We start from the raw sequence: 23,380 nt of genomic DNA on the forward strand, positions 1-23,380 counted from the left end.
CCACAGATTTGCCTGGTCCAGACTTGATTATTCACAAGTCACCATGCTATAACCACAACATGTAAAACTGTGGACTTCAACAACAAACAAAGTTTCAGCAAATGACCAAATCAGAGACCTGAAGCAACATCCTCTGCAACTTCAAATGGATGATAATCTGTGCAATAACTAAACACACCAGCCTCACAGTGGAGGAACAATAAAGTCGGCAAAATAAGTTCAGTCAAGTAACTTCCCGATATCACATGTCTACGTCTGAAAGCTGTGTAGTCACTATTCATTTCCATACCATGAGACCAAGCCCTTGTACCAGGATGTAGCACAACTAGGCCCCACACATACTCACAGCAGCACTTTTCACACAAATATAAATGTAGACCCAATTTATTATCAAAATGTCCCCGTATTGTAATTATAAGGCTAATTAATTATTAACTAGAAAGTGTTTTTACTCGTAAAAACATATGTCTCCCCCCATTCCCCTAACCCCCATTCATTCGTTTACTTCACGTTAAACCCCATCTCTTCATTCCCACCCTCTATTACTAAATAACAGAGACAAAAATAGAACTCCTAGAAATTTCAAACAACTAATAGGCACCACTTCAGGACTTGGTTAATATGTTACAACTTCATGAAATAATATTGAACAGTTTTTGAGTTATGGTCCGGAAACAAAGCTTACCCCCATTCAGAGTCTATGTTCAAGTTATCTCCATGGAAACGAGAAAAAATAAAAATGTCAAAAATCTCTAAATAGCAAAAGGCACCACTTCAATGCTGGGTTAATGTGTATACAAAGTTTCGCGAAAAAATATTAAACGGTTTCTGAGTTATGATCAGGAAACCAAGCTTACCCCCATTCAGAGCCTATGTTCAACTTATCTCCATGGAAACGAGAAAAAATAAAAATGTCAAAAATCTCTAAATAGCAAAAGGCACCACTTCAGTGCTGGGTTAATGTATATACAAAGTTTCGCAAAAAAATATTAAACGGTTTCTGAGTTATGGTCAGGAAACAAAGCTTACCCCCATTCAGAGTCTATGTTCAACTTATCTCCATGGAAACGAGAAAAAATAAAAATGTCAAAAATCTCTAAATAGCAAAAGGCACCACTTCAGTGCTGGGTTAATGTGTATACAAAGTTTCGCGAAAAAATATTAAACGGTTTCCGAGTTATGGTCCGGAAACAAAGCTTACCCCCGTTCAGAGTCTATGTTCAACTTATCTCCATGGAAACGAGAAAAAATAAAAATGTCAAAAATCTCTAAATAGCAAAAGGCACCACTTCTGTGCTGGGTTAATGTGTATACAAAGTTTCGTGAAAAAATATTAAACGGTTTCTGAGTTATGGTCAGGAAACAAAGCTTACCCCCATTCAGAGCCTATGTTCAACTTATCTCCATGGAAACGAGAAAAAATAAAAATTGTCAAAAATCTCTAAATAGCAAAAGGCACCACTTCAATGCTGGGTTAATGTGTATACAAAGTTTCGCGAAAAAATATTAAACGGTTTCTGAGTTATGGTCCGGAAACAAAGCTTACCCCCTTTCAGAGTCTATGTTCAAGTCATCTCCATGGAAACGAGAAAAAATAAAAATGTCAAAAATCTCTAAATAGCAAAAGGCACCACTTCAGTGCTGGGTTAATGTGTATACAAAGTTTCACGAAAAAATATTAAACGGTTTCTGAGTTATGGTCCGGAAACGGTGGGAACGCCAACGCCAACGCCAACGCCAACGCCGACGCCGATGCCGACGGGAACCGTGCCAAAAACAATATGTCTCCCTCCATTCTGGGGGAGACATAATTACAGTTTCTACAAACATTTTCAAACCATATACTTCAATTTCTTAATTTTATATTTATTCAAAACTTCATAGTATTATAAATGTATTGCAACACAGAATATTATATTACAGTGAATGCTTGGTAAAATGTGCCAGCTGGAATCATGACTCATAAGAGAGTTATATTTGTCAAAGATTCATTCTCTGACAACAGAAGGACATTCGTCTCTTCTTTGGACAAAAATTTGTAAAACATCTGATGAGTGACAATATTATCAAACATCAGAACCTATTCCTATAAAAGATGATAGCTACACTAGTCCACTCTACCCCAATACACAAACTCCTAAGGACATAACTTAACTTAACCAAGATATATAATATATAACATGAGAAACCTTAAACAAAGGTCTACCAACAATGAAAATAAAACAAAATCATAATTACTTTTCGGTGTTGCCCAAACGATGCGTTTAAAGAGACGCATTTTGGTTGATGATAAACACTAATGAAGTCAGTATAGCCACTGTACACTACCAACACGATCAACAGGAAATCTACTGATACAAGTGGATGACGTAGGTATTGACGCTTTCACTGATAAAGAAAACAAAAATCATGACTTCCCAAAGTGCAGTGCGTCAGGTTGCTATTCATATTAAAACTATTACCTTATACCTAAGAATCACATGCCTCGTAAAGTTTATTCAATCACGACATATTTATGCAACATAAATTTGTTTCGCTTGAAGAGGAAGGGAAGTGCAATGATCTAGGTCATCACCATGGAGAATGCACAAGCATGGATATGGTGCTAACGAACCTGGATCAAAATTGGGGTAAGTCAAACCAACAATCAGCAGATCCTGCCATCTCTAAGGGATGCTATCATCCAAGATTAATCAGCAATGCATTAAATAGTGAAGGAGTTTTGTTAAGCTCCAGGCAGAGAATAATTTTACATAAACATATTCCAAGTGATTCCACAGCATTTCATTGGCGTACACATTATTTTGCGTTAATGTTTCCATAACAGTGTTTCTACCAACAGACTATTGGTTCCTGATTGGCTGAAAATATATTGGGTGGTGCTTATGTTAAATTATTGTGCTAATCGATGCCACTCAGGTTTTGTACTGTTTTCAACAGTTTTTTGCATGTTGATGATTAAATATAGTGTTTTGTTTGTTTCATGCTGTTTAACGCTGCACTCAGCAATATTTAAGCTATATGATGGCAGTCTGTAAATAATTGAATCTGGAGCAGACAATCCAGTGATTGACATCATGAGCATCAATCTACACAATGGGGATACGATGACATGCATCAACCGAGTGAGCGAGCCTGACCACCGATCCCATTAGTCGCCTCTTACGACAAGCATAATCGCCTTATACGGCAAGCATGGGTTGCTGAAGACCTATTCTACCCCGGAATCTTCACGGGTTTAAATATGCAGTCTGTGAAGATATTATTGACATAGCAGATTTACGCAGTGTGCACACCAGATTTTACATTTATATCTCCATAAACACAAAATAACATTGAAGTCAATTCTTATATCTTGCTCACCAAGCAACTGAACATTATGAAAAATATCCTACACATACATATTGATAGACAAATAATTGTACAGTTGTGGTGGTCATACCATTTAAATTTCAAAGCACATATTCTGCTGTGAAAGATTTATTACCTTTAGAACATTAAAGCCAGTTTTACAGAAGTGAGTAATATTCAATCCTTTCACACAGACTGCTAATCTACCCAGGGTTGGGATCCTAGTGGTTTATGACCTGAACTGATCTCAGTCATGTGGCAGGATAACACTAATAAACATGGCAGGTGTTCAAAGTAGGTGGTCCATCGCTACAGCCTTGGTAGTTGCAAGGAATGTTATTCATTTGTGCAGGCCAGGTTGTTTTGTACGTTGTTTTACTCCGCAGTCAGCAATGTTTAAGCTTTGTCATGATGGCTTGTAAATAGTAAAATCTGGACCAGATAAACCAGTTATTGATAGTGTGAGCAACCACTAGTAACATCACCAAGCCTGACCCTCCGGCCCATTTAATCACCTTGGACAACAAGAATAGACAGCTTGGGTAAAAACTAACACATGTCACTCACCTGCAAACGTAGACCAATTAATGGCTCTCACAGTTGGTTATCCACAAAGAGAATGTAGGTAGATTCCATCCCCATTTTATAAAATTATTATCAGGAAACCAGTGAAATACAAATGTTAGCCTCGTCATGTGACAATGACCTACATCATCATTGATTAACTTGACTAGCTATCGATCATGATTTATCTGTAATGAGCCTTTTGAGAAACCAAACTTGGTAGAAAATGTATGTGGATCTAGAGGGTAGCACAGGTGTGCTTGACCTTGACTGATCTCAACAAAAATCTTTCTTAAGCAGGGCCCTATCCTAAAAACAAATGTAATAAGTTGAATGATAAATACATTAAAACTTCTTGAGAATTATAACTACAAACATTTTGGTGACTTTTTCCTTGTGACCTTGACCTTTGACATGGCCCCAACACTTCTCCTGGGCCAGATGGCAGGATATCCCTTCGTGTCAATACATTTTGTGTAGTAGACATGAGAAAAGATTTGATAATGGTGGTCTAATTCTTACAAAATATTAGTCTGCTCATAACCTACAAGCTACCAGATTTATGGATTATTTAAAATTAATTATTGTTGTTAAAACAAGAGTTGAAATATCCTGTTATTTTCTATATTGACCTCATATATTATTCTATATACTACACTCTATGAAAATGTAGAAATTGCATAAAGGCTGATAAAAAAAATGGATGACGATTATTTTGTCAATTATTCAATACAATGTAACAGCGACACATAAATGATCAAAACCAAACCATGGAACACCTGCTAGGATATATCGAGCCAATCACCTCAAAGAAAAATCACAGGACTTTGGCGTTTTTTATCAAAAATAAATCGCCCATATGTTCGCACATGTTACACCTAATATCTGTCTCATTATACATCATTAAATGATGACGCAAATGTTTTTTAATGTTGCAGTCAGCACTTGAACAGACATATCATGTGATCCTGTATATAATCACACAAACCAGACGCCCAATTTAAGTCTAAGCGATAAAGCAACTTTACAAAATGAAGCCAGGTAACACTTTCCCATCCAAAATATGTTAGTTGCCAAGAAATCTTTGCTAATGCACATTAGAAACATCTACTTACAGAAAAACAACAAGCCACAGGAATTACAGATTATCTGTCCCCGAGGGTATTTATGCGGTAATTTTCGAGTCTTAGTAAGGTACGTTTAACAATAATTCACAAGGGACAGATGATTTGCAAGCAGGTTATTTTTCATATCTATCTTTTTTTTCTGATGTCAAGTGGAACATCAGTTCAGTTAGTCAATCATTGGCACAATATCACATAAAATTATTTTAACATAATGACCAATGGATGATTTCATCTCCAATTGTTTGCTGTATTCTGTTCATATCATGTCACGTTGCTACATCCTCTTGGCAAACAATCAAACAATTGTTATATACTCTCAAGTCAATACTGCAAAACTTTTAATTTTTTTCAGTGACTGAGACTGTGCCAATCAGCTTAAAGCAAAACTAATAATGCTCCATGAAAATTGATGAAAATAATTTCACGGATATCCTTGCCCTTCTGGGCAATTCTTTCGTTCCTAAATCATGTTCCTGAGGCAAGAACGTCAGGCCACTAGCCTTATTATCCATCATTCTTTCCACCCTTGCCACATCAAGCCCACTTTCCTGTGCTAAATATAATTTGAACTATCGCACATATCGATAGTCCAATCAGAGAACGTTTCACAAAATCAACATCCACAACTGGTACACCTTTGTATGAAAGCGATTTGAGTCTTTGTTGACACGAATATGTATTTTTTATCTCTTAACCTCCCAAACGATTGCCTATGTTTTTGTGTCAGGGATGAAATCGCTAATGTTTTCATTATCTGATCGACTACAGTCTAGGTTGTCACCTATGGTAGTCACCATCTTTGTGAAGCTATACGAAATAAGAACAGCATTCTGATTGGATGTCCCGTCTTTATTACAAGGGACACAACTCGTGATCTACACGAGGTGGCACCAGGGTCAAGCCAAAAAAAGTGGCCTTGATGTGGCAAGGGTAGAAACAAAGCTTTGATATAGGCTAGTGGACACGCTTGCCTCGGAAAGATGTTCCTAAATGGGCTTTTGGGTCCTGGAGATGCCTTATGAAAACAGTTACACAGACATGGAAAATGGCAACAAAGAAATAAAATGACATAAGACAAGCTCGACTAAGAATAACATGTGAGTAGTGAGAAAGCATGCTATAAGACAAAATTAAGAAAGTGACACATTGCCTGCTTCATACCTACGTAGAAGGTGCATGTGGCAAGCGCGTTGCAGTCAAGGTCACTGACCTGGGCACACCCAAACATTGTCTTTAAAAAATAAACAACACAAAAAGATAACATACAGTGTGCATGATGGTGAAAGGCAAAAATAGAACCAATATATTCAACATGCAGGGGTCATAATTAGTATGCTGGTCGTCACATTCTCATCACCAGGGTCCACTTGCACAAAGCGATCTTAGCGCTACAATTATTGTAAATCCTTAAGATCGCGATCTTAGGCTTCGGCTACAATCACCATCCATTTGCACAAAGCAATTGTAGGCTAAGATCATTGTAAGCTATAATGAAAACTTACAATATTGGTCCAGACCAATCTTAAGTAGCTAAGATCATTGTAGTCCCTGAATAAACTTGACAATATGGCATGCAAGGCTTGGTCTGTTTCACATAAATAATCTGCTTTACGTTCAAACATTGCCTCTTTATTTTGTTAAATTTATGATTCGAATCGGCACTTTAACAACATGAAGAACGCACCACAGATTTGATGTCAGAAATATCGTTAATTGCCATAGTTAAACACATAACTATCGAGTCGATAGCTGAAAGGAATATTCCCATCCGACTCAATACTGAAGGAAATGTGAAACAACATACCTTTTCGCTAAACAAGGGAAGGATAAAAACCTAAATCGTCCGGTGAGGGATTTGACCTTTTAGATAAATCAAGGGCAGCTAATCTTAGTTTATACTCTAGATGGGAGTGGTTTCCCTTTGTATACGCCCGTAGAGTACAATCTACCTTAGCCAGTGTATCCATGTCGTTGAATCGCTGAGCTCCCCCTGTATTTCTTTCGGGTCACATTCGTGTCAGTTATTTTGTCTTTAGTTTATCATTGAATTAATCTACAAATAAATACAAGCTGAAGAGTAAACTGATACATGTTTAAAACTAAAATCGAGTGGGATGGGGACGAGCGGTTAAATATCTGAATTTAAAAGAAAAAAATACAAGTATTCATCAAACAAACAAATATACATGATGAAACATTAGAATTTTTTGCAAAATATCCCATAAATAGCAAAAATATAATTCACACTTCTTTTTTTTTTTAAATAATACCCAGTGAATATATATTGAACAATTGCTTTTGTGAAAATTTATTCATTATTCTTTTTTCCCGTCTATGTGTTTTTGAAAGTTCCCGTATTTCTGTGTTTTGAAATGGTAGTCACAACATCCTTTGTTGTAGCAACGAAACAAAAACATGAAGGATACATTTTTGGATTTTATGAAAAGCTCCCCCAAACAGATGACGATCATGCATTTACGCGTTATGTTTTTAGGAAATATTATTATTATTATTTGTTTTAATTTTCATAATAATTGTGTTACTAAATAAGGTATTTTTTCGTATTTCAATACTTTTAATAAAAACATGATTAGGTATTTCTCTTGTTGAAATAGAAAACAATTCCTAAATCACGACAGTCTTAATGCCGACAAGAATATATGCCTTCATTCTAGTAATTGTTTCCTTCAAATAATTGGGACCTTTCTTGAAACTGTGCAAAGTGCGATGGAGGGACGTACATGTTGTGTGTCGTTATTGGTTCCACTTGCAGACAACTGTAGACAGGAGTCAAGTTTAAGATATTCGTACCTCCACCGTTGAAGATTTCAATCTTAGCTAAGATCGCGATCTTAACTCCACACCATCTTCCAATCGCGCTAAGATCGGATTGTGCAAGTGGAATAGGATAATTGAATGGTGATTGTAAAGTTACTTGTAGCCGCCTAAGATCAATTGTAACTAAGATTGTTCTGTGCAAGTGGGCCCAGGGTAAACATGGTAAGGTGTTTAACACATTAGGGTTATTCTGATGGTACAGAACTTGGTTATTTCTCAATGAGTGAGTGAATGAGTGATAATGGTTTTATACCATATAGGGTACTAGGTAAGGGTAAGATTATGGGCAAGGCCAAGGGCGAGATTAGGGTAAGGGAAGGGCAAGGGCAAGATTAGGCTAAGGGTAGGGCAAGGGCAAGGACAAGGGCAAGATAAGGGTAATGTCAAGGTCAAGGCCGAGGATAAGGGTAAGGGAAAGATAAGTGTAAGGGTAATTTGAAACAGGGACAACAGGGACCAGTATACTTAATATAATCTGAAAACAGGAATGTGTAATTTGTTAGTACAGCTGAAAATAAATAAAATAAATACACCTATTCTCAGGCAAAGTGTTTTCAATAAATTGATGCAAGCTGATGTTGAACTTAATCTGAAAATAAAGATAAAATGCTTCCATATGGCCTGTTTGATGTGAGCGGTGCATCAGAGCAGTTTTTGTGTCTATAAAACATGAAATACACATTAAACACGTAAATTAAGAAACAATACTCTGGACCTGCCCATGGTGGTGCATATTGTCTTTCTCATCTGCCACAATCGTGTCAGTCATTTCATCATGTTGGAATACACAGCGTATTATTAGAATGTTACACGACTGTTTTGACAATTGCCCTTCCCCCACACAGTGCCTCCCTGATCTATGATCTAGGTGGAGGTTCACATATTTGAGAGATGACACAAATCTAAATAGCATATAACTTTCAGTTTTTGTATATTTAAAGGGTTTCTATTATTGAAGTACTGGTAATACAAGCCAGGGTGGAAAGCTTTTATAAGGGAGGGGCCTTAATTCATGGGATTACCGCACGATATATCACAGATACGAGAAAGGAATACAGAAATAATTCATAAATAAAAATACAAAGAATTGTGTTGATTGAGTGTCAGGACGGACGTAGCAATGATAGCATGCAAGATAACAACAGACATACTTCCTCATTCAGGGTGCTTGAGAACATCCTCCCTGGCACACAACACAATCTCTTCCTTTAAAAAGTAATTGTTGATGGGTGAGTGCGTTTGGTTAAACGCCTCTTTGAATAGAATTTCAGTTACATATTAGCATGTCTGCTGGAGGAAATCCCAAGTGATGCAGGTCAAAAGAGATTTACTGCTTTGGGAAACCCATGAGTATAGGATTGGTGCAGACAAACCAAGAAACATTATCAGGGTGAACCCGGGAATTTGAATCTACATTAATAGGAGGCTGCCATGTCTAAGGGAAGCAACTCTGCACAACAAGATTAATGGAAATGCACTGACCACAAGGTTTACCATCTTAATATCCAGTCTGATAGCTAACATTAACTTAATCCAATATCATAAATCAAAGTATATTTATTGCAAATGTTACTCATGTATAAACCTTTTACTAAGGGCAAATATCACAATGACTTACAAAAAACACTATTAAAATGTCTCCTACCAGGATGTGTTTGATGATGGTATATATATAGCTCATATCTCCCTAACACATCATGCTGCATGTGGAGGTCGAGGTGCAGATATCAACACCACTAGCCTGATGTCCATCAGAGAAATATACTTCCTTATTCACAGCTGTGAAAGCTTCAGCTGTAATCATGGTAATCATTAATTGACAAATAAATTTATTCCAAAGCACATCGGTAAAACTAACTTGTGGCTGTAACTTAACCTCCAGAAAGTCTTTTATATCATTTTTCAGCTAAGTCCATGACATAAGTTGTTTCTTATGTTTCATGCAAAAATTTAAAAATAAATGTTCACTCGGGTAATGCTTCTGAGATGACATATTTTGACAAATTCTTGATTACAAATTTGAAAGCTAAACAAAAGAACATTCTGGAATGGCTAATAGATGGTCTAAATAGTATGGATTCAGTCGTTAAACCCGTAACCATCGTTCGGAATACCCTGTGTTAAAGTTTTCGAAATTGTATGATTAGAAATCACATTCCGACTGTCACTTTCATAATCTGGTAAGCGATGCTCTGATTGGTCAGATGAAAGGTCGTTCTGACGTGACCCCTAATGGGATGTCCTCAGATCTTTGTTTAGCGGTAGCGAAAACTAAGGTCTGATTTTAATGAGATTGGTGAGAGAATTTGTCTTCCGAGTTCTGAATGGGTTTAGATGAGCGTGAATAGAATTACATATTGAACAGAGCATTTTATCTTTGGAGGGAAAGTAGGGCATCCGGTCAGGTTCATTGAAGACAGAGAAATGTTTTATCTGTCAGAAGAGACATAAATGTTTATATTGTATTAAGTGTCTTCCTTAAGATATTTATGTGGGTGGTTGTATATCCTAGTGGTTAAGTGTCCGCTCAGCATGCCTGAGTTTGATTCCCCACATGGGTTCAATGTGTAAAACCCATTTATGGTATTTCCCTACCCTGATATAGGTAGAATGTTGCCAAAAGTGGCATGAGAGAAAATTCACTCACTCACACAATCATTATTCAGTACTGGCTTTTAACATGTTATTTCGGGCGCAAAACTGATTATTTCCAGTTAACCACAGGGCTGAACATTAGGGCTGAGATGGGTAACTCGGGTACCTGGGTCGGGTGGGTACTGAGTAGGATCAGGGGTCCCACAGGACTACCCGGACCCATGGTTAGTCACGTGATATACTGTCTAATGACTAAAACTGTCTGGAACTCTATGGTTACACTACAAGTCATTAATGTTCGCTTTTCTTTCTGACTATGCACCCATTCCTTCTGACTTTTCATATGGTTGAAAAAACATATAACTCAAGTCAACTTCAGTGTATGCATGACCAGATTGTTTAATACATGTATCTTAATACGTTTTGCCAGGGCTATGCTAAATAAGTTCCCAATCAGACATTTTGAGACATCTCCTGAGACCTAGAGTGGGTACCGGGGTAGGGTCGGGTAATAGGGGGGTGGGTACCCTGGTAGTAAATTTGGACTCATCTTAGACATATTGAACATTGCTTATCAGGAGCATCACGGAAGATCAGTGAAGTCTGATTTACTAGTTTCAGTATTTGTCAGAACCGGAATGAATAAAACACACTGTTTGGCAGAGGTTAAATACATTCAGCAAAATTAGAATAAAATGAATGAACATTACTTAATGTCAATTCTAGATTACAAATGTGATACAGTTTTGATGCACGGAAATCATTTCACTATTAAATTAAAAATTTGTTTTCATAGATTCATAACCTTGTCATTTCAAAAAATTTCAAATGAGTGAGTGAGTGAGTGAGTGAGTGAGTGAGTGAGTGAGTGAGTGAGTGTGTTTTATGCCACTTTTAGCAATATTCCAGAAATATCTTGGCAGGGGGCACCAGAAAAGGGCTTCACACATAGTACCCATGTGTGGAATCGAACCCGGTCTTTAGCATGACGAGTGAACTACAAGATTAACTATTAGGCTACCCCACCACCCCTTTATAACAGAGGAAAGCCCAAAGTGACAATGTTTTATGCCTTATCGTGATCCTACAAGATTAATTAGTGTACAGCAATGTTTTATTACTTATCGTGATACTACAAGATTAATTAGTGTACAGCAATGTTTTATGCCTTATCATGATCCTACAAGATTAATTAGTGCACAGGAATGTTTTATGACTTATCGTGATCCTACAAGATTAATTAGTGTACAGCAATGTTTTATGACTTATCGTGATCCTACAAGATTAACTAGTGCACAGGAATGTTTTATGACTTATCGTGATCCTACAAGATTAATTAGTGTACAGCAATGTTTTTTGACTTATCGTGATCCTACAAGATTAATTAGTGCACAGGAATGTTTTATGACTTATCGTGATCCTACAAGATTAATAAGTGCACAGGAATGTTTTATGACTTATCGTGATCCTACAAGATTAATTAGTGTACAGCAATGTTTTATGACTTATCGTGATCCTACAAGATTAATTAGTGTACAGCAATGTTTTATGACTTATCGTGATCCTACAAGATTAATTAGTGTACAGCAATGTTTTATGACTTATCGTGATCCTACAAGATTAATTAGTGCACAGGAATGTTTTATGACTTATCGTGATCCTACAAGATTAATTAGTGTACAGCAATGTTTTATGACTTATCGTGATCCTACAAGATTAATTAGTGTACAGCAATGTTTTATGACTTATCGTGATCCTACAAGATTAATTAGTGTACAGCAATGTTTTATGACTTATCGTGATCCTACAAGATTAACTAGTGCACAGGAATGTTTTATGGCTTATCGTGATCTAACAAGAACATATTAAGAAGTGAATAACTGCTGAACCGTTAATCCATGAGCCTTGCTGATCTACAAATAAACAAATCCTCACGCTCACTTGTCTTATCAAGCTACAGTGAAGGAGAACTTGAAGCAAATATTCTTCAAGAGACAGAGTACATGAATGGCCCCCATCACTGCAAATGAAGAGAACTATTATGATAAGTCTATCACTACTAGACTACTACAAAGGTAGAGAAAGGGTTGCACAATATGTTCAGGAAAAGACACGCTTTCCTTGAAATGCTGGAATTTGGTCCACATGACAGGTATATTTTGAAGAAATTTTTTTGTCTTTAACTTAAATTTCCAAGTCCAAAGGAACAAAACATACTGAGATCTGTGTGTAGAAAAAATTACATATATAAAGGTCAGCTACTTGAACAAAATACTGAACCGAAACCTTCCGAAAATAAACATCACATTGACCTACTAATTTTACTTTACTTAACATCACTCAATGCCAGGAAAAATGAACAAGTTGACGAAGTACTTAACACTCCTTCCACCAATAAGGGAACTCTTACAACTATGTGTCATGCTAGGCAGAGGGAGTGAGGGCCTATTACAAACCAGCACTGCATGCATGGTTACTGACTGAGTGGATGCAGAGGCTGAGGCTGAGGTTGTCCAGGAAAGTTCAGGGGGTTCGAATGTCACCTTTTGGAAAATAACTGATAACTTGAACCCAAAATAATACCTTAGTATTATTGAATACAACAAAATTCAACAGCATCCCTGAAATCGAGTGAAACACTATCAAATTGATTATTTCACTTTTTTACCATAACTGCTAACTTCTTCTGATTCTTGGAAAGTTTCCACCACATGTTGTTGATGAAGTCCCTCCCTGAGTATAAGTATTTTTCTGCAAATCTTTTTTTGTCATTTTTAAAGAAAATCATCCAGTCATTCTTCACTCTCAAAACTAAATCCTGTCAACAAATACTGTATTTCTCACTGCCTTGTCTCTGAAGTTCGTCTAAGTGTCAGGAACTTGTTACCAGTTTCGGGTCACAGACTACTGAGGAAAGTACTGAACCCAAATGTCATTTAGATCATGGACCTGTAAAGAATAGGTGTTCAACAACCCATGCTTGATGTAAGAGGCGACTAACGGGATCAGGTGTTCAGGCTCGTCTGACTCGGTTGATGCATGTCATTGTATCCCAATTGCGTGGCTCGATGCTGGTGATACCAAACACTGTTATCTGGTCCAGACTCAACAATGTACAGATCGCCATCATATAGCTGGAATATTGCTGAGCGCGGCATCAAACAAACACACTTAGATCCTGTGTACTAGAATCGGATTTCAGTAATTTCTTTCCATGACTGTTGTGTTGGAGACAGGCTCAAGTTTGTATATATCATCCTATTTCATTAAATGATCACTATAGAAATTTGTGTATTTTGCAGAAATTACAGATCAAAGTAAATGTTTTCATCATGATTCATATCCTTACCTTAAAGTCTTATTCCTTAAAGATTAGGATTGTTTGCATATTAATTATTATATGTTCCTATTTGTATATATGTATAGGGTTGATGAATGACTGAACATCCCAAATTAAGAATTATTAAAAGAACTTTTTGTTTTATGACACTTAAAACAGATCATAGCATCTGCATTGGCTGACTGAAAGATCATTATTTATAAATCAGTGGAGAGTGGGGTTTAAATATGCCTTAAACAGTACCTCCGTTATTTGTGCTATAGCAATGCGATGTATGAGGAAGCACAAAATACCACAAAACAGAGATATTTACCACTTTTATGAACATCACTATATGGCTGAAATAATGCAGATGTGACTTTGAATTTTAACTCACTCACTTCGATGAAACACACATGCATGGGTATGTAAACGGCATCCCAAAGATCATAACAAAGGTGAATTTGTGGATTAAAATCCATGACTAGAAGATCCTGGCATGACTAAGGCAATGAACCCTCCCTGAACACCCCAACACTGATCTTGAAGAAGACTCAGTCCCTCATTATACTGTTTTCTGTTATCAGTGTGTTGTTTGTTTTCTTTTTATTTAAAGCTACACTCAGCAATTTTGCAGCTACATGACGGCTGTCTGAAAATAATCAAGTCGGGACCAGACAATCCAGTAATTGACATCATGAGCATTGATCTATGCAGTTGGGATACGATGACATGCATCAACCAAGTCAGCAAACCTGACCACCCGATCCCTTTAGTCACCTCTTATGACAAGCTTATTTGCCTGTTATGGCAAGCATTGGTCCTGGATCTTCACAGGTGCTATCAGTGCGCACTTCATTGACGCAAAGACACATGGGATGACAGTTACAGTGAATGACAACATGATATGTCAATGAAATATTCATAATTTTAACAAATTCAGGGAAGACATAATGAACTGGTTAAGGAAATTATTCGGGATTTTGAATAAGAAATTGGGTGATTGAACATGCACATTTAACTAAGGAAAGAAAAGCTTATAAAGACGGCCTAACAAATCAATCTAGGTTTAATATGGGTCCCTGATTATGTGTTCTTGTTAAGCAAATTGGGAAAAAGAAAATTTTGTCACTACTTAAACATACATTTTCTTACTGTGAAAGGAGTTGCCGAATGATTTATATTTTTTTCACAACAAATATTTATTTATGGCAAAAAGCATGCCCACAACATATGTATATGCTAATATATTATATGCATATCAAGATTTTTGTGATATGACACATATGTGGTAATGCCGTCAAAATAATGGAGAAAAGATTTATTCAAATCTTCAGGTTCACTGATGACATTGTTAACCGTTCTTTATCAAGGTTTTAGTGACAGGCCATTGTAGCTGTAATGTCCTGATGACACAAAATCAAGAAGAAAAAATGTCTTATGTATTACATAAAGCCTAAATCATGTTCTAAAAACATGTTTGAACTTTTTTAAATTGATACACAATACTATGAAACACAAAGATCATAAAAATCGTATAGAAACTTAGGTTCATAATTCATTTAATGTTAGATATAACATTTAACTTAAAAGTATTGTCTGAGAAATTATTGATTTAATTTCTTAGTCTAAACATCCTGTTTTTCAACAGGAAACTTTACAGAGAACTCTTCTAACTTTACAACCTCATATCACTTATTCATATCTAAAAAGACAATATTAACCCTTGCAAACTTAAGCTATCTTTCTAGTCTTTGAAAGGCATTTATAAGTGATACACAAAAGCGATCATTGTTGTTAATTATGCATTATCTATCAAAGTAGTTGAATAAAAATGTTATTGCACTTGGAACTATATTGACCCCAAAACTAATTGTATCACTGTAATCACTAATTACATCACAAATTGCAATTACTTAGCTCGTAATATTAATCATTGCAAAGCTCTGACGCAATTACTTAACATCCAATTCAGTCATCACACTAATCCACTGAGAGCTAATTAGCGTCTTAATTGTTGAGACAGTAAACAAACAAATATATTGATGGCACCTTATCTGGAAAATATTTTTGCTAGTTACTGCCTTAACACTTGTACAGTTATGTTTGTCACTCTTACACTTTTACATTAATAGCTGCTAACAAATTAAACTTGGAGCATAAAATGTTCAGTATATACTTCCAAACTCTGAGTATATCTTAGTATATCAGAGCACTAAATAATTATGAGCTGATGAAATCATTTTAGATGTCATAAATTCTGTTTGTTCTGACATTCAGAAATGAAGTGACACTTCACAACAAAATAAATTTTCAGGGAAATTATTGCAATTCAAAATGACAATAGAGTGACAGTGCATTGTTTAGAAACTGCCAGTGACAAGGGTATAACTGCTGATTTTAACAGCAGACATGTAACCTTGTGCGTTTGTAAAACTTTGTTGTACATATATTGTGACATGTAACATAGAGTTTACAAAGATGCTATTGTATAAACAATGATAATATGATCTGTTTTGAACCTTACAACTTGGTTACACTTATTAACAGCTGATGCCCCGCCCACATGTTAGAAACAGGACGGAAGCTCTTGACGGCTAAAGTGTTCGGCATGGTACAGCTAGTGTTTGGAGCGAAAAATGGGACAGGCAGTTAGTTATCTTTCCAAAAATAGAAAAAAATGCAATCATATCTTAAAGGATAATGAATAGACAAAATCAATATCAACCGATCAGCATGTCAAACATGTAAAACAAATCTTTCAAAGTGTTAACAAGAATGTTATTACCTGTCACTTGATGCAGGAGATGAATGCCGCTTCTAAAGTTTTTCAACAGGTGCGTTTATCCCGAGGTAAAGCACTGTTTTGATACATATAAATAGATACACAAGTCCTGAAGATTTGAGACGGGTAGTAAACCTTCATTGTAGCCCAGAATGGGTACGCATCAACACCCTGTTCTCAATGTTTACGATTTGTTTTCACTACATTGCTTCCGTAGGCTCATCCACCTCTTTCGTCGAGTTGTGAACTCTCGTTTACAGTCAAAATGTGACTGGAACACCGAGGGCTATTGCACGAAAATTGCTGACGTTTTACACATAGTTTATAAATTTTGTGACCATCCGGGAACCCGGATGAATTTCTTTCATTGAAATTACTAATTTATCAGTTCTATGTGATTCTTCATATTTCGTTAATAAAACTTTATCTTACTGTTGAAATAACGTTTTTCGTCCAAAATAAACAAATCTCGTTCTTGACGATAATGAAAATTCCGCAATGTCTGCTGACGTCACAACCGAGTAAGCTATATCGAAGAGGAAGAGAACAGATCTAGGAAATTCCGGGCTGAATATACGAACAACAGTTCCGATCGCTCTATTTCAGGGTCTTGCGGATTCATCGTCACTTTGTTTAGTAAGTCGTCATTTTATGAAGGGTACTGTTGAAGCACCGGTACCGTTTTGCGGCGGGCACCTTGTGTCGTGGGGTGCCTTGACATGCTCATACGATGCCTACTTCCGTGAATCTTACCTCGAAAAATCTAGATAATCTATTTTTGTCGCTCACATTTTAAGAATATATTATGTTTTCGTGGATATTTTGATGTTCTCTGGATAATAATTGTATGTACTTAAGTATTACCAGCCAGTTACGTCGGTATGGCACCGATGCAAATAAAGACAGACAACGTTTTGACAGAGTGTGACAACGGATTTGTATACATTGGAATACTATCACATGTATTGATTGGAATTCATTTATCAAATATGGAATATTGAACCATATCGTATCGAAGATCATGTATTGATATAAACATTTTAAGATGGCATTTTCGTTTGCTATGTAATATTAACTGTGTTCAAAATGTGCCTTGCAACCTTGAACCATAATTGTTTCTACAAAACCCCTAAGCTTTGTGTTTTTCTCATGATTATAGCAAATTTATTTTTTCAAAGTATGATTGCTCAATACTGCATATCCTGTTAACTGTAAAATGTATGGAAGTGAATATATGTAAGGTTATGGCTATACAATTCTATGATTGTTGAAAGAGAATATTTATCATGTTTATCAGTCAGAATGTGTAGACCATGTACCATTTTTAAACCCAATCGCTTTCGGTTTCTAAACTGGTTTGTCTTACAAGAGCTTGTGAGAACTTATCAAATGTTATGTCTAATTTATGCTGGTTTTATGACACACCTGTAAAGTGTAAGTTCAGATACTTGTGTTTGGGGAACTGTGACTGGTCGCAGTGATAGTATAGAGAGCTCTGTCTTTGAGGACCTTGGGAATTTGGATTCAAACAATGTAGTATGTAGAATTTTGCCCAAACAGTGTAGCAATATCTTGTCTAATTAAGTTTATTCACCCATTCCTGAGTTGTAATATTGGCCATAAAGTTGTTTATCATTCATCTGATCAATCATCTTTCGTATCCTCTTTTGAATATTGGTACTAAGCCTTAGCTCACTTGTACAAAATAACGTTTCACCAAATGTCAATAGTGTCTTTCATTTTCTTGAGTTTTATTATTTATTTCTGTTGTTGAAATATCACATCAGTATTGAGGACTATTTCCTATGACAGTGGGTCATTTTCTTAGGATATCAACAGCAATGGTGTTTGTTTATCTAGTGAAAGGACACTATTAGCTATCCTGACTATCTGTCTCCTGCAGACTGTCACTCAGTTTCCTTTAGGGGCAGTGGGGTAGTCTCGTGGTTAAAGCGTTTGCTTGTCACACCGAAGACCCGGGTTCAATTCTGGACATAGGTACAATGTGTGAAGTCTATTTCTGGTGTCCCCCGCCGTGATATTGCTGGAATATCGCTAAAAGCAGAGTAAAACCAAACTCAATCACTCACTCTCTCAGTTTCCTTAACCAGTTAACCACATTGATTTATCACCTACCAAGACAGGTAGGCATAGAAATGTCATTTTTTTCAAGTGTACCACAAGACACTTTAAACAATTTTGGAATTTCAGTGTGCCGACAAGGATTTTTCGGATAACTTAAAAAAATGAGGTTAATTGAGTCATTTTTTACAAATATACTACTCAACATTTGAAAGGGATATTCTGAGTGACCAGGTATAGGGTAAATCTGACTGGGTGTTTGGTGAAAAGGATGATTTTAAAGTTTAGCTTCATTTCATAATAAACCAAAGTAAACATTTATGTACATTGTTGTCTCCTGACTTTGGTAAGAGTGTGTGCTAACGCTGTATTCCTATCAGGCATTGAGTAGTATTGTTTTTGTTCAGACTCACAAAACTGAGTTAATTTCTCGTCATTTTGGAGAGAATTGGAGTTTGTATGCAACAAGGGTAATTTCTTCTCATTTAATGTCTACACAAACACTTGCTGTTTTAACTAGTATGTAATACCTTTTGCAACATTGCAGAAATCCTCTAAATCTTCGCACACACACACTCTCTCTTATGTTTAATTTTGTTCAAATCTTTAGTATTTTTGTTTGAAACAATTAAGAAACACACGGTCAAGATTGGTACTCTTGGACATGGACATGATGGAGGGGTGATCATCACTTAGAACACCAGGTTGTTATATTTTTGTAATTGGTTTTCCCCAGTGCTGCCAACTTGAGTTCTTTCATACAGTACTTATATCATTGCTGTCAATAGTTGCCAACTTGGGACCACTTTGTCCCTCAACATCGACATCAGCTCCCTTTAATGGACCGTCATTATTCAGTTTGTTAGTTCATTGAGAGGTAAAGGAAACATTGGGCATAATGTTGTCTCTCTTCATTCTTGTAAAGCTTGAATCCCAGATTTACCTAGTTTGTTTGTTTGTTGTTTAACGCCACACTCAGCAATATTCCAGCTATATGATAGCAGTATGTAAAAATCAAGCCTATACCAGACAATCCAGTGATTGACATCATGAGAATCGATCAATGCAATTGGGATACAATGACATGCATCAACCATGTCAGCGAGCCTGACCACCTGATCCTGTTAGTCACCTTTCACAAGAAGCATAGTTGCAAGCATGGGTTGCTAAAGACCTATTTTAACCCAGATCTTCACGGGAAACTTCAGGTTTGAAAATAGAGTAGCAAAATCATGTTTTTCTCCAGCCCTTTGGACTGGTATTGAACCATAAGGACTCAGGTAGGTCGTAACACCTGCTAAATTATGACGGTTACACCCTAAAAGGATGGGATAAGAAATCACTCTGTGAAGGAATACTCTCTGTGTTTATTTGCATATTTTCTTCTTGAGAGAACAAAACATAACTATTTAATTGCTAGCTGCTCTTTTGTTTCCATTGCATCATCCTCATGGTAGGGGCATGGATGGCCATTCTGTGCAGAGTTGTGTCCCTTATCCATGCCAGGATCAGATGATCATGAGCCAGAATCCCAGATTATGATCCTTGTGTTGTTGGCCTCTATATTCGAGGTTGTGGGTTTCACTGAGGTGTTAAGCATGTGAGCTGCGTGTGGCTTTCCTCCCCATAAGCTGTTCAAAGCCATGTTAAGACCAACTCTCTCACTCTTCCTCATTTTTGTATCTTCCAAATGACCCCTCATTGAATAAGTCAGTCCTATGATATGTAATAAGATCAGGTTCTCCTCTTGAAATAGTGGGCTGGTGATGCATGTGCGATACCTCATTGACACCTTGGATGTGTTCACTTACCCAAATATTCTTTCTTTTACATCCTTTTCTTTGTGTCTATTGGTGCGAAATAAATGGTTCAGTAATAAATAGAATATCCTTTTTGTGACGGTGTTGCCAACTTGTGGACAGTTTCAGCAGCCAGAGGCATTCATGTTATAAAGAGATGATATGAACTGGACACTGGTACAATATCTCCAAATCACTTCTACCTAACAAGATATCCGATAATTAAAAGGTATTCACTATCATCCCATGGTTAGTGTGGACATTGGTAGTAGGCATTGTTGTTCCTGCATGAAGGTAGATGGATCTGTGTGGTAATTGTATTGGCTGAGACACATGGGGGTTTAATCAGGATGTATTTATGAATGATTGATGCGATAAGGTGTGTAATTAACATCATTGAATCTAGAAGGTAACAACGTCAATACCTGGGGGTATACAGGACCAATTGGTAGTCATAGGTCTGACTAGGCTGTTTGTTTTGATATTGTTATTAAAGAATGCGATTAAGATTTGTGATAGATTAAGTACTTAGGTAATGATTATTTGGGCCAGACCAATTTCGTTATGTGCTAAGATATAGGTGGAATAAGAGAAAAATAATTTAAAGTGAGCTTCAGAATGTTGAGTCCGACCAATAAAAAACACATGCCATCATGCAACAATGCATATTAAAATGTGACGTTGAGCGAATATTCAGAAATGGCTTTCAGTTTAGAGTCTTTTACCCTCATATTTCTCTGCATGACCCCTGGTGTTTGAAATAAGTTTTTGATGACAACCATATGCCTAACGGTGTCAGTAACCCAATTTTGCTGTGTGTGTTTAATCCGAGATCTGTTATTTTGCAGGTGTGCCTACGATTCATCTCAATGGAGTAAAGCAACCCCCAGGTCTTCAGTGTATCACATGGCTGTGTAGCTTCACAGTGTTCCCACAGCATTGTCGTGATGAACAAGCACCCCAACCAGTTCTACACGGTGGAGGTGGGGGACTCAACCTTCACCATACTCAAACGCTATCAGAATCTCAGACCCATCGGTTCAGGTGCTCAAGGAATAGTATGGTGAGTGTCAATTGTCCCTGTGAAGTTATATCAGGAAGGGAGGGCAGGAGACCACCCTGCTTAACCTAGTTGGATAGAACAGCCTGACATCACTGCCAGGGGATGGGGAAAGGTCACACTGTTTAACCTGGGTGGATAGAACAGTCTGACATCACTGCCAGGGGATGGGAAAAGGTCACACTGTTTAACCTGGGTGGATAGAACAGTCTGACATCACTGCCAGGGGATGGGAAAAGGTCACACTGTTTAACCTGGGTGGATAGAACAGTCTGACATCACTGCTAGGGGATGGGGAAAGGTCACACTGTTTAACCTGGGTGGATAGAACAGTCTGACATCACTGCCAGGGGATGGGAAAAGGTCACACTGTTTAACCTGGGTGGATAGAACAGTCTGACATCACTGCCAGGGGATGGGAAAAGGTCACACTGTTTAACCTGGGTGGATAGAACAGTCTGACATCACTGCCAGGGGATGGGAAAAGGTCACACTGTTTAACCTGGGTGGATAGAACAGTCTGACATCACTGCCAGGGGATGGGAAAAGGTCACACTGTTTAACCTGGGTGGATAGAACAGCCTGACATCACTGCCAGGGGATGGGAAAAGGTCACACTGTTTAACCTGGGTGGATAGAACAGTCTGACATCACTGCCAGGGGATGGGAAAAGGTCACACTGTTTAACCTGGGTGGATAGAACAGTCTGACATCACTGAAACAGATGGGAAAAGGTCACACTGTTTAACCTAGGTGGATAGAACAGCCTGACATCACTGCTAGGGGATGGGGGAAAGGTCACACTGTTTAACCTGGGTGGATAGAACAGTCTGACATCACTGCCAGGGGATGGGAAAAGGTCACACTGTTTAACCTGGGTGGATAGAACAGCCTGACATCACTGAACAGATGGGAAAAGGTCACACTGTTTAACCTGGGTGGATAGAACAGCCTGACATCACTGCTAGGGGATGGGAAAAGGTCACACTGTTTAACCTAGGTGGATAGAACAGTCTGACATCACTGCTAGGGGATAGGGAAAGGTCACACTGTTTAACCTGGGTGGATAGAACAGCCTGACATCACTGCTAGGGGATAGGGAAAGGTCACACTGTTTAACCTGGGTGGATAGAACAGCCTGACATCACTGCCAGGGGATGGGAAAAGGTCACACTGTTTAACCTGGGTGGATAGAACAGTCTGACATCACTGCCAGGGGATGGGAAAAGGTCACACTGTTTAACCTGGGTGGATAGAACAGTCTGACATCACTGAAACAGATGGGAAAAGGTCACACTGTTTAACCTAGGTGGATAGAACAGCCTGACATCACTGCTAGGGGATGGGGGAAAGGTCACACTGTTTAACCTGGGTGGATAGAACAGTCTGACATCACTGCCAGGGGATGGGAAAAGGTCACACTGTTTAACCTGGGTGGATAGAACAGCCTGACATCACTGAACAGATGGGAAAAGGTCACACTGTTTAACCTGGGTGGATAGAACAGCCTGACATCACTGAACAGATGGGAAAAGGTCACACTGTTTAACCTGGGTGGATAGAACAGTCTGACATCACTGAAACAGATGGGAAAAGGTCACACTGTTTAACCTGGGTGGATAGAACAGTCTGACATCACTGAAACAGATGGGAAAAGGTCACACTGTTTAACCTGGGTGGATAGAACAGCCTGACATCACTGAAACAGATGGGAAAAGATCACACTGTTTAACCTGGGTGGATAGAACAGTGTGGTGTCACCACCCTGTTTACATGTAATTCGGGGATGGCCCAGCTGTCTAAAGCGCAGCAATTCGCTATTCTGAGTTGCGTCCCTTGGCCACACCAGAAACCTATTAT

General features: G+C 37.6%; 2 protein-coding genes across 7 annotated transcripts in view; one reads left to right on the forward strand and one right to left on the reverse strand.

Annotated features, from left to right (window-relative positions):
- Positions 1-16,818, reverse strand: part of LOC139468269 (rho GTPase-activating protein 24-like) — a 51,407-nt gene extending 34,589 nt beyond the window's left edge. Inside the window, exons 1-2 of one of the 4 annotated variants that reach the window (XM_071250123.1) lie at positions 16,583-16,818; positions 6,208-6,273 (exon numbers count right to left, since the gene is read on the reverse strand). In XM_071250123.1, coding sequence (XP_071106224.1) covers positions 6,208-6,220 — 13 coding nt within the window. In that variant the 5' untranslated portion in view covers positions 6,221-6,273; positions 16,583-16,818. Of the gene's footprint in view, positions 1-2,238; positions 2,328-6,203; positions 6,274-16,582 lie in introns of those variants that run through there. The other 3 variants (XM_071250120.1, XM_071250124.1, XM_071250121.1) reach the window with 3 other exon arrangements.
- The window catches only part of LOC139468270 (stress-activated protein kinase JNK-like), a 97,043-nt gene continuing 76,216 nt past the window's right edge, over positions 2,554-23,380 (forward strand). For 2 of the 3 annotated variants that reach the window (XM_071250125.1, XM_071250127.1), the window contains exons 1-2: positions 17,088-17,215; positions 21,309-21,523. In XM_071250125.1, the coding sequence (XP_071106226.1) occupies positions 21,408-21,523 (116 nt within the window). In that variant the 5' untranslated portion in view covers positions 17,088-17,215; positions 21,309-21,407. Of the gene's footprint in view, positions 2,631-17,087; positions 17,216-21,308; positions 21,524-23,380 lie in introns of those variants that run through there. The other variant, XM_071250126.1, reaches the window with a different exon arrangement.

Source organism: Haliotis cracherodii, unplaced genomic scaffold (assembly GCF_022045235.1).
Source record: "Haliotis cracherodii isolate W230 unplaced genomic scaffold, xgHalCrac1.p SCAF_2, whole genome shotgun sequence".
NCBI lineage: Eukaryota > Metazoa > Mollusca > Gastropoda > Lepetellida > Haliotidae > Haliotis > Haliotis cracherodii.